The sequence below is a fragment of the Armigeres subalbatus genome, chromosome 3 (assembly GCF_024139115.2).
Source record: "Armigeres subalbatus isolate Guangzhou_Male chromosome 3, GZ_Asu_2, whole genome shotgun sequence".
Taxonomy (NCBI): Eukaryota; Metazoa; Arthropoda; class Insecta; order Diptera; family Culicidae; genus Armigeres; species Armigeres subalbatus.
This window is the reverse complement of record NC_085141.1, coordinates 8,703,248-8,714,327: the sequence shown is the minus strand read 5'-3', so window position 1 is coordinate 8,714,327 and position 11,080 is coordinate 8,703,248. Positions and strand designations below refer to the sequence as shown.

General features: G+C 38.8%; 2 protein-coding genes and 1 long non-coding RNA gene across 3 annotated transcripts in view; 2 read left to right on the top strand and 1 right to left on the bottom strand.

The window, feature by feature from the left end:
* The first annotated feature begins 3,212 nt into the window (after nt 1–3,212).
* Nucleotides 3,213–11,080, top strand: part of LOC134225847 (uncharacterized) — a 28,602-nt gene continuing 20,734 nt past the window's right edge. Inside the window, exon 1 of the mRNA XM_062706258.1 lies at nt 3,213–3,504. Coding sequence (XP_062562242.1) covers nt 3,502–3,504 — 3 coding nt within the window. The 5' untranslated portion in view covers nt 3,213–3,501. The remainder of the gene's footprint in view (nt 3,505–11,080) is intronic.
* Nucleotides 5,877–6,928, bottom strand: LOC134223703 (uncharacterized). Its single transcript, XM_062702893.1, has 3 exons — nt 6,730–6,928; nt 6,500–6,649; nt 5,877–6,407 (listed from the first exon to the last, which is right to left on the bottom strand). The coding sequence occupies exons 1-3, from the start codon at nt 6,782–6,784 to the stop codon at nt 6,277–6,279; spliced, it is 336 nt and encodes a 111-aa protein (XP_062558877.1). The 5' UTR covers nt 6,785–6,928; the 3' UTR covers nt 5,877–6,276.
* On the top strand, nt 9,719–10,480 carry LOC134221167 (uncharacterized). Its single transcript, XR_009982237.1, has 2 exons — nt 9,719–9,849; nt 9,950–10,480. It is a non-coding gene; the product is annotated as an uncharacterized LOC134221167 (long non-coding RNA).

The following is an 11,080-nucleotide window of genomic DNA, read 5'->3' as shown; positions in this document are numbered from 1 at the left end:
ATACTAGCGCGAAATTAGCATAATGTAAACGCTTATTAGCGAGGACAATTCCTGTTTACATGATGCTAATATCGTGCTAGTATTGTCGGATAGTGCATTGTCCGCTAGAACTAGCTCATATGTAAACGGGCCAATAGCGACTGAAGGAGAACATTATTTTTAACTCTTAGAGCCTTGAAAAAGGCTGTTTGCTTCGGCTAAGTGCAAAAAGTAAGAAAATGATCTTTTCAAATAACCGCGAATTTCTATAGTGATGGTATAAAAAAGACTGAATGCTCTGCGAGCGAATGCATTTCTCTTTTATACTACTTAATTTTGAATCTTCTCTGCTTCCCAATTGGTGGGCCAATCAGCTAATGTCTTGTATCCCGCTTCTTTGTCAGCCAAAACGTCATCATCATCAACGCGTTCGAGAAGGGCTTCTTCTTTTTTACGCTTGTTGCTCGCTGCTGGCGTCTATTTCCTAATGGCCCGTTTACATATGAGCTAGTTCTAGCGGACAATGCATTGTCCGACAATACTAGCTCGATATTAGCATAATGTAAACACTATTAGCACATGACAATTCCTGTTTACATTATGCTAATTTCGCGCTAGTATTGTCGGACAGTGCATTGTCCGCTAGAACTAGCTCATATGTAAACGGGCCATAACGGGACTTTTCGCTTGATACAGGCCAATAAGCCGGGCAAGTGAGCTTAGAATTGCAGTTCAGGTGGGAAGTATACGTGTTCTTTTCTGAGAAACACCCGGACATGGGATTTCGGGTGATAAGATTTAGAATTCATAACATGGGACGATCATTCAGTCACGTTCGCTTTGTGTGCGGTCAGTATCAAACAATGTTTTTCTACATATTTTTTTATCAATGCCAAAAAATCCAACATTTGATGAAAAATCGATTGATATTTTATTAATGTTTGAGCTGTTATCGGTGGTTTTTTATCCAAATAAGATTATGTGGAAGATTTGGACATCTTATGAATCTTTAAAGGCATGGTCAAGTGAAGTCCTTCGTCCACTTCGCGGTTAAGTCAGAAAAATTATCCACTGTTAGTTTTAACGCTATTTATGAAAATCACGCATAAAATTTTATCTCTAGAATATTGGATTTGGCACCCAAGTACAATTTCAGGGTTGTAACGACCGTTACGACTTGGCGGATTTCGCGATTTTCGCGGATTTTGCGGTTTTCGCGGATTCGGCGCGGATTTACATAACGATTTTAGGACTTTGTGTGGATTTAGTTTTAGGAGTATTTAAACAAATGAAATTCTATATCTAAGGACGTTTATTTGAAAATTAGTTTTATGTCTATCTAGATGGGCTTCATTCTCGTTAGCAAATGTTTTCGAGAACAAAATTAACGTTTGTTGTTATTTACTAACATCAATTTTCGGATATTAACAAACCCTGTTTGAATTCCATGGTTACACTCTTGAGCATTGATTAAACAAATGTTATGAGGAGAGGGGCGCCACTTGTTGTCATTTTTAAACCATTTTGAAGCATGGCGCATACAAAACATGTCTGTTGAAGGACATGAACACCCGTCTTTTAAGTGCTTCCGCAGAAATTGTTTTTGATGTTGATTTTGAAAAAAAAAAATGTTGAAAATTTTTGAAAATGTTTTTCTGTGAAAAATCCTTAAAGTTTAACAACAGATTTTTCGGAAGTTTTTCAGCAGGAAGTCACCAACCAATTTCTGTTAGAATTTCCCAAGCGATTTCTGTAGGAATTAATTAGGGGTGTCCACATACAGTTTCCGAAAATTTCCTGCATGTTGTTTTTGAGGAATTCACAAAAAAATATGAAAAAATGAAATTCCGCATAAATTTCCGGGGAACCTTTTGCAAGAATGGAGAAATTTCCACAGATGTTCTCGGAGAAACACCCGCAGACAATTTTGGAGCGACTTCTTCAGAAATTCCAAGAAGGACCATCTAGATGAGTTGTTATATCAACTGCTTTTTCCTTAATCCTATTTTTAATTTTGTACAAACATGTGTAACGTTGAAGTTAAAACATATACTTAAAATCAGTAATATTATAAAAACGAACTTGAAAAAAGACGTTCACTAAATTGTTGTAATGTTCAGCGTAATATTTAACATTGATATTTAACGTGTATTTGCTTAGAATTTAGTTTTGGGTCGCGCGGATTTGGCGCAGAATGGATTTTCATGTCGCGCGGAAATGGCGTGGATTTGATTTTAGTCGGCGCGGATTTGGCGCGAAAAATATTTCAGGATCTCCATAACAACCCTGCAATTTCTATCCCGAAGGGAATTGAATGCTTTGATATTGATTTCTATCATTGGCTCTCTGAAGAACCGTTTGTTTTTTGGACATACATGCTGCATCATGTGGCTTTTCTTCAGCCTGTCTCAGCTTATCACCGATGCCGGCCGGTCTCGGCTCATCACCGATGCCGGCCGGTCTCGGCTCATCACCGATGCCGGCCGGTCTCGGCTCATCACCGATGCCGGCCGGTCTCGGCTCTACTCTGCTGCTGCTGCCGGTATCTGCTCAGCATTGTTGCTGTGTCGGGTCTGTAGGGTGGTGGACTGCTGCTGTACTGGCTAGGTTTCGGCTGATGATGGTGGCTTCGATGACTTCATTCCCTGCGAAATGGTGTGAGTGCTGTTCAATCGATGATGCGGTTGCTTCGCTTGTCCCGGTCAGAATGAGAGGAAAAAATCGCGTTGCGCTATTTTATGGCTTCTCGGCAGACCCAGCGGCTGCTCATTCGCTGGTGTCTGCACCAATCAGAACGTGGTAATGGAATGATGCAAGAATTATGCGGTACCCATATTTATAGGTTCCCTTGATCTCAATGTTTTTCATTGAAAACAGTTTCATGCCTATTGAAACAAGTTTTTCGGGTCTTATCAAGCATGGACATGAAAGGCATACTTGAAATCTGTCGATTGAGGGGCTTACCGCAGAAATTCGTCCACTGCGACGAACGCTATTAACGTTTAAAATCTTTCAACACAGCGTAACGCGGTCGATTTGAATATTTTGAAAAGACACCCGGTATAGTAAAGAGAGACGTAAGTCCTACGTCAAAACTGTTGTATGTTGGACAAGTCTAATGTTATGTGTACGATGTTTATAATCCCTTGCCAGCCCTGTGAATATGTTATTGTCTATTGTATGTTGAATGTAAATAGAAGTTAATAAATTGACCTCCGCGGAGAGCTAATCGCTTGTGTTTTCTCGTCCACTTTACGCGTCCGAAATACCCCGCCGGGAGTTGTGTCGGTTCCGCTGTGTACCGTGGGAAGCCTCCGTGATCGAGTCCGTGATAACTTCCCACAGGTTATTGGCCCAGTGATAGTGGAGAAAGCGGTGGATTTCGCTGAGAAAATAGACCCGGAGCGCGAAAGTTTGCCCGCGGAAGCTACCCTTTTGTGCTTGTCGTTCGGCGGGAGCAAATTTGTTCCACTCGTTAGACTGTGCTGCAGTGGGTGGTTAAAGCAGCTGAGAACGTTGTACATGGTAAATAGTGATTACCGGGAGGTGGTTAGTGTCCGGATTGCCAGCTGTGTTTCGTTCCATCGAAGCTGGATTCGGAAGCAATTAGTGCGGACTGAGAACCATTTTGTGCGACGAGTTGTAACTGTAGCCGGTGGTGATCGAAGACATTGTTGTGTACCGACTTCGTGTGTGTACGGGAATACAGTGTGCGCCATCAGAAAACGAACGATTTCGAAATGGCTGAAAAAGTTTCGATCGCGCGTTTGGGTAATAAGAATTACCAAACGTGGTAAATAAAAATTGAAATGCTTCTGATCAGTGTCGACCTGTGGCATACGGTGAATGAGAAGAAACCGGAGCCAGAGACTGCGAGATGGTCGAAAGAAGATCAGAAGGCGAGGGCAATGATTATTCTTAACGTCAAAGATAATCAGTTGCCGTTAGTGAAAGACGCCAAATCGGCGGTCGATGTGTGGAAGAAATTGAAGAAGTACCACGAAAAGGCTACGGTTACGTCGCGAGTGTCGCTTCTGAAGAAGCTATGTAGTTTGAACTACGAAGAAGGTGCGGATATGGAAGCGCACCTGTTCGCCATCGATGAGCTGTTTGATAGACTATCGTGTGCCGGTCAAAAGATCGAAAGTTCGCTGCAGGTCGCGATGATCTACCGGAGTTTGCCGGAGTCATACGACATGACGGCGTTGGAGAGCCGGCCAGACGCGGACCAGACGATCGAGTTTGTGAAACAGCGGCTGATGGACGAGTACCACCGACGGATGGAGAAGCGTGCAGGAATGACCCGTGAGTGTGAGGACCGGGTATTAAGTGTGCACAGAAGAAGAAGAAGCGAACGTGCGAGGGAACGAATTTGTTACCAATGCCGAAAACCGGGACACATCCGGATAAATTGCCCGATGCTGCGGGAGCCGGAAGCGAAAACGGCAGCGAAGAGGGACCCCCGAATTTGTTTCGGCGTGGGAGGCGATCGGCAGCATTGCAGTGGTTGCCTCCAATCGAGCGTATGCCGACGGCACTAACACTACACCGTAGTCTAAGAAAACTAAACACTGCAGTGAGTGAGAATGTTCTGAAATGCACAAAGTTTGGATAATGCAAGAAACAACTGTTTCTGCTCAGCACAGAGTTTCTTCTACAAACATAATTATTTATCTGCATATTTCGCGTAAGGAATAAAGTGAAAACACTACATTTTTACGGATTTGGTGTATTTTTGTTCGTTGCAATCTTTAATTTAATATGTGCTTTCGATACCACTCTCTCTTGTAAAAGCGGTAAACAATACAATTTTTTACAAATACCACCACATTTTATGATAGTATATGAGCATTTTGACATTGGAGTATAAATGTATGCGCCAAATAAGAGGGTACTGTCATACTTGCCAAACTCCATATGAAAAAAATCCGTTGTCGCCCCTCTGGTTCTTGCTTAAAGTTTATACCTTATGTAAAATTGTTTTTTGTTATGCGGGTGGCCTTAACAAGTTGTTTGCATAGAGAAAAAAAAATTTTCCAAATATATTTATTGTCTCCAAAAAAGCATGAAATTACACGCTTAGATAAAATTACCTAAAATTAGGCTTTTATTTTACCTAAAATTAGGTAATGAATATCGGTAAAAATTAGCGATAATTCTCGTTTCTTTTTACTTACTTCTAGATTGCTTTGAGAATAGGTCGTATGTGCAAAAAAGAGATTCTCTTTGATCGCGCTCTCTTTCGCTAAAATTTCGGCTAGTTTTGCATGTTTTGCTACATTTCCACTTCAGCATGATAGACAAAGCTATCGTCTTTGGATATCTGCCAAGAAATTCGAAGTAAACTTTTGTATAGTTCCGTAATAATCGAAAGAGAATAGATCCAAAGAGAGACTCTCTTTTGCACATACGACCTATTCTCAAAGCAATCTAGACTTTTAAGTATTTGTCGTTTTTAGACGATGACGTTATTTTTTACCTAAAATATAGATTTTTCTTGACTTTGTAACCCGCTCGGAAAGGTCTTCTAGAAATCTCCCGTGATATCTCTGAGACAGAAAAAATAGTCTCCTAGATATTTTTGGTCGATTTCTAGAACCTGTCAGACCTCAAATCCGCCCCAAATGCAACAACCGTTTAAAGTGAGCCTCACACCTCGGGAATTTGCACTATAAAAAAAATACACAAGAGGACCGTGTGTTTTACACATACATTTGCGCAAATTGTCAAAACAAATCAATGTCATGTGTAAAACTTACGACTTCGCTCAATCAAAACTCATCATCCGTCCATGAACCATCCACACGGCATTAACGTGTAAAACAAATGGATTTGGATTGAATGGCTTGACATGTTCGCTTGTTTTCTAAATGAATTTGATGTATAATCGTGTTGAATTCTATTTGTTAATGAATGTATTTCGTGTTTTCTTTCATATGTTTACAATGATACAGGAATGCAATTTCCGCCCGGAGTCCGATTTTCGTCATCGGATCGAAACCCAATTCAAAAAGCATTGTTTTGCTATAACTTCCAACGAATCAACGGTGGAGGTACATAAAAAAAACAATCTTTCATTGGTTTTCAATTCTCTAACGTAAATCGAATTCCGGACGGATGAAATGAAATAAAAACAAATTTTGTACAAATGTATAAAATATCTTCACCATCGCTAAATAAAGTTTCTAATTTATAAAGTTGAATCATTGGGTTGTATAGCATGTGTCATTGTCGTTGGCATATTTACACTCGAACAGATCCTTGCCGTCTCCATCTTCAGTGGACCAAAAAGCTTCATTACTGTCCTACGATCGATTCCATTGTCATCCACAATGTCAAGAAGTATGTGCTGGCCATGATATGTTGATTCCAGCTTGCCGGTATGCATGTCTCTTCGAAGGAATAATTAAACGTTTTGATGAGGCATTCTGTTACACGGATGTTAAATGAAGGAAAATACTTGTTATTGACATAATAGAAGTATGGCATTTTCTAAAGTCGTGTTTCATTAATAACTTACCTGGTAATAACATGGTGGTTATTGTATCGGTGAGCTTCTGACCATTGAATTGTTCGATGTTCCGAGATCTCGAGTCTTCTGATAAAAATTGTTGAATTGTGATTTGTTGGATTGCTGCGATATTGGTGTACTCTCTTTGCAGAACTCGAGCTGTTTATATGGAAAGGGAAATACTTTTCATAAGCACGGTTTTAAAAATATTTTTCATGGAGAAAGTAGAATCAGCTTACCTCTGTCAATAGGAACACATTTTCTAATCCGATGTTTCTGCCTATGAATTACCATATAGACATATGCTGAATATAAAGACTTTTCATAAATAATCAAGTACCTAGATTATTCTTTATAAGAATGTAATTTGGATCTTATTAGTTAAATGGCTTCACTTATTGCCATAACATAATTTAGTACTAACCCATCAAATTCAACCACCGTAACCAATATGAATTTCGTTGGCTACAGTGTCTCGACTGAATTCTAATATTTTTCTTGTTTTTAACCAGAATTTTAGCAAAACATTAAATTACTACAAAATATCAGCTGAAAAAAGTTAGTTTATACGAAACATGTGCTTTCTCTTCGAAAGAGTGACACAATTAGATGGTTCGAATGCCTACTCAAGTTTGTTTGAATCAGTTCATAACATTTCTAGACCAACATTTGAAAAGGGCGTAACAGCCAAAATTTATTCCTTCTGATTCTTCGTCTACATATAAAGCTATATATGTGGACAAAGAATCTGAAGGAATAAATTTTGACTGTTACGCCCTTTTCAAATGTTGGTCTAGATTTGTTAGATAAATATATGAGATCGCGGTGTATCAAGTATGGAATTGGCTATAAACATTGTCATTTGAACTGAGTTTGTGAAGAACATCTCAGTGATATGAAATGCATTAGATTTCATGGTGTAGTAGAATTGAAATTGATACATTTTGAAACACATGGGTCATATTTGTATTTGTTTTGAGTATCCATTGGTATGCACATCAATTCGTGGTGTAACAAGTATGGAATACGACATAAACATTGGCATTTGAACTGCGTGTGTGAAGTACATCTCAGTGATGTGAAATCCACTAGAGTTGATGGTGTAAGCGAGGGGCGATTCACTGATATTAAATGTTGAATCGTAAGTACACGAAAAAGTATAATGCAAAAAAATGCAAATAATACATAAAAATACAAATATTTCATAAAAATGCATTATCACACGGAAAATTTGAAAATTACTTTCTACTGCAAAAAAATACACTGAAATACATAACATTGCTCGAAATAAACAAAATCGGAAAGCAAAGAAAAATTATATACGCGGTTCAATACTCGGAGGAAAAATACAACATTTCATATTTCATTCTGCAGATCACTCAATATTCTGGGAAAAGCAGCAAACTGTATGCTGCGGCGAAAAGAAATCCAAATCGTCCACAATGCCTGTAAGCTATTTAGTTGAAAAATAAAACCTCTTGCATCGATTTTATGTTAATTGTTATTGCCTTTAACTTCTTCCGAATGTGTTAAAAGTGAACAAGCCGGCCACCACTATAAAACGGAGTTGATTTCCGGCTGAACCAACCCAACAACCGAGTGTCAGTATCGAATCGATCGGTTTTGCATTGATTCGCAGCGTTTGTACTTTGCCGGGCCATTACGGGCTCGGAAAATATGTTATTGGAAATGGGATATTCGTATGAAAAAGGTGCGTGGTTGTGGCACCGACGAACCGACGTGTCACTCCATGGAAAATAATTCAAATTTGTCGCCCACGACGCCATGATGAAAAATTATTGAACACTACCGTCACCCCCATAACGGCTCGCGAAGTTTTCGTAGCTCAGCCACCAACCTACGTGTATTAACATTGCAGCGGAGTTGTGTCTTAGCTCATTTGACAGGATCGATCGCTCGCAAAACCGAATGACCGTTAAAAAGTGTGGGACAATCAGAGAGCGCTAGTGACACGTCGGTTCGTCGGTGGTTGTGGTCAAGAAAACAGCTAGTTATTTAAGGGAGCTGAAAGCATCTTTCTCTTCGTTGTAGCACCAGTGTATACTGCTCTTATTCACGGATTCTGTTTGGTTTTCTTGTTTGCTTTTGATAACAGCCATGTGTAAAAATTTCGACCTACGTCGAGTTTGCTCGATCCACAACTTCTTAGCTGTTTCAAGCTACTCAAAGTAAATTGATTTCAGCTGAATGAACGCTAACTTGAAGTTGGCTAAAACAGCAAAATGTACGCTAAACATCACAAATGGTAAAAATGTAATCTATATTTCGAGTCCTTATTGAGGAGAACAGATAATAAAATTCATCCCTCATAGTGGAAATATAAATAAAACTTTTGTGTATCAACAGCCACGTATTTTTCCCACTTGAACGGCTTGTCTAATATGTATGCTAATTCGTAAGTTGCATAACATTTCAAAACAGAATTTATTGTTATTTCTAGTAACACCGTCTCCTGCCGATTCCAGCAGCATTCCAAACACCCCAGTATTTCTTGAATTTTACATTGAATTCACAAACTCATCCAAAATCTCATCTTGGAATTGGAATAATAAAAAATGAATAATTTCGAAAACGCCAAAACGCAAGTGTAAATAAAGAAATGTCAAAAATTTAACTTAAAATATAAGAAAATTCGATCTCATTACATTTATTCAACAAAAATACATTTAAGAACTAAAATACACGGAGAAATACATTAATGCATAAAAATGCATTATTGCACACAATACGTGAAAATGCACGAAAAATACATCAATACGTGATCAAATACGTTGGCCTGAATCGAAAATACACAAGTGAATCGCCCCTCGGGTGTAAGCCGATTGAAATCATCCATTTTCCGAAACACATGAATCGAACGTGTATATTTTTATCAGTGTGGTCCGCGGATTTTTTCCCCATGTCAAGCTCTATCTAGAATAAGGGCGAATGTCGCAGCAAGCATGAAACGAGAAAAATTGATTTCAAAATTTGGAGCTAATAAAATAATTTTTATTATGATTAAAGGATCTTTTCAGTGACTAATAAAATGTTCAAAATTGTAAAAAAAAGGTATGTTTCTGTAGAGATAATTAAAAAATATGTCCGGTCTAGTTCCCGCACGAAAAAAACAAAAAAGTGTCATACCCCCTTTTTGTTTTCAGAAGTAGTGTTTCGCCCTGATTGATTTCGCCTGCTTGTTTTTGACGTTGTTCGTTTCGCCCCGTTGTTTACGTTTGTTTTCAAAAATATATGGTTGTATCGACCTTTTGCTTCGTAAAGTTTATTATCTTTATTTCACGAAAAACATACATTTTTAATAGTTTTTTAGTTTACAGAGCTATTGTTAGTTGCATGAGGTAAGCTTGACTCAAATTTTATCTTGCAGCGAGATCATTTAATAATAGTGATGGTGTGGTTTTTCATGGTATTTCTATTTTATCTTGAATTGCCTCATAGGAAAATATTTCATCTGGAATGCACGACACCGATGGATGGCGACGGGGTACGAAAATATTGCTTGCTTCATAAGAACGGAAGCCTTCGTTTGATTTGAGTACATACGTCAGCAAAAACACATGAACTTCCTCGCCCTTTCGACGTTGCACAAGCATAATGAAAAATGTTTCTACACTATACGAAAAAAAACCTCCCAGTGATGATATGTTGCAGCATCATTTACGGAAACTAAAGATTGCTTTTTGTGAGAAGGCTAGCATGGAAATGTACCACAGACAAAATCATACCATCAGGAGTTGAAAGGAACATCAGTTGGAAGCAAGAAGACTAGGAATGTAATGTAATTGTAATTTACATGTAGCTGTGCAAGATTTGTGAACAGAAAATTACATTTTTTTGTAAATGATTTATCTATTTACAGTATTTCGTAGTAATTGTGTCACGATGATCCATAATATGAATAAAAATGAAACAGGTGTTCAATCTCCGGCGAGAATTCCGATACAATAAATAATTGTTGTACTGAAATAATTGATTTGTATGATTTATATTTATATATTTTTTCTAACCAATTTTGACTACGGTATACCATATGACGTAGACACAAGTGTAGACATGACATTGCCACGTTTCTTACATCTAATACTAATGACACACTGGTGGTATTTGTACGTGGCCCGGGGCCACGGCCCCCCGCTAAATCCGGCCCTGCTTCTTCTTATTATTAGCATTACATCCCCCACTGTGACATTGCCGCCTCGCTGCTTATAATAACTATAGTTATCATTAGGCACTTCCACAGTTATTAACCGCGAGGTTTCTAAGCCATGTTATTGTAGATCCAGTTAAAAACCGAACTAAGGTCTCGCGACAATCACATTTTCTCACATTTTCGGATGTCGCAACTGCATCGCGAGTAGTGCGCATCTATGCCATAGTCGTGCGCCATCATGCGCACCACTCGTAATGCAGCTGCGACATCTGGAAATGGGAGAAAAAGCGATAGTCGCGAGAGCCTAGTTCGGTTTTAGCCGCTAGGCAAAGGAGGACCCACAGGGGGGAATGATGTCTATGGATATATCAAGATGCACTTTATCAAGTGCTAAAGTTCGTTGTATGAATTGGGTACTG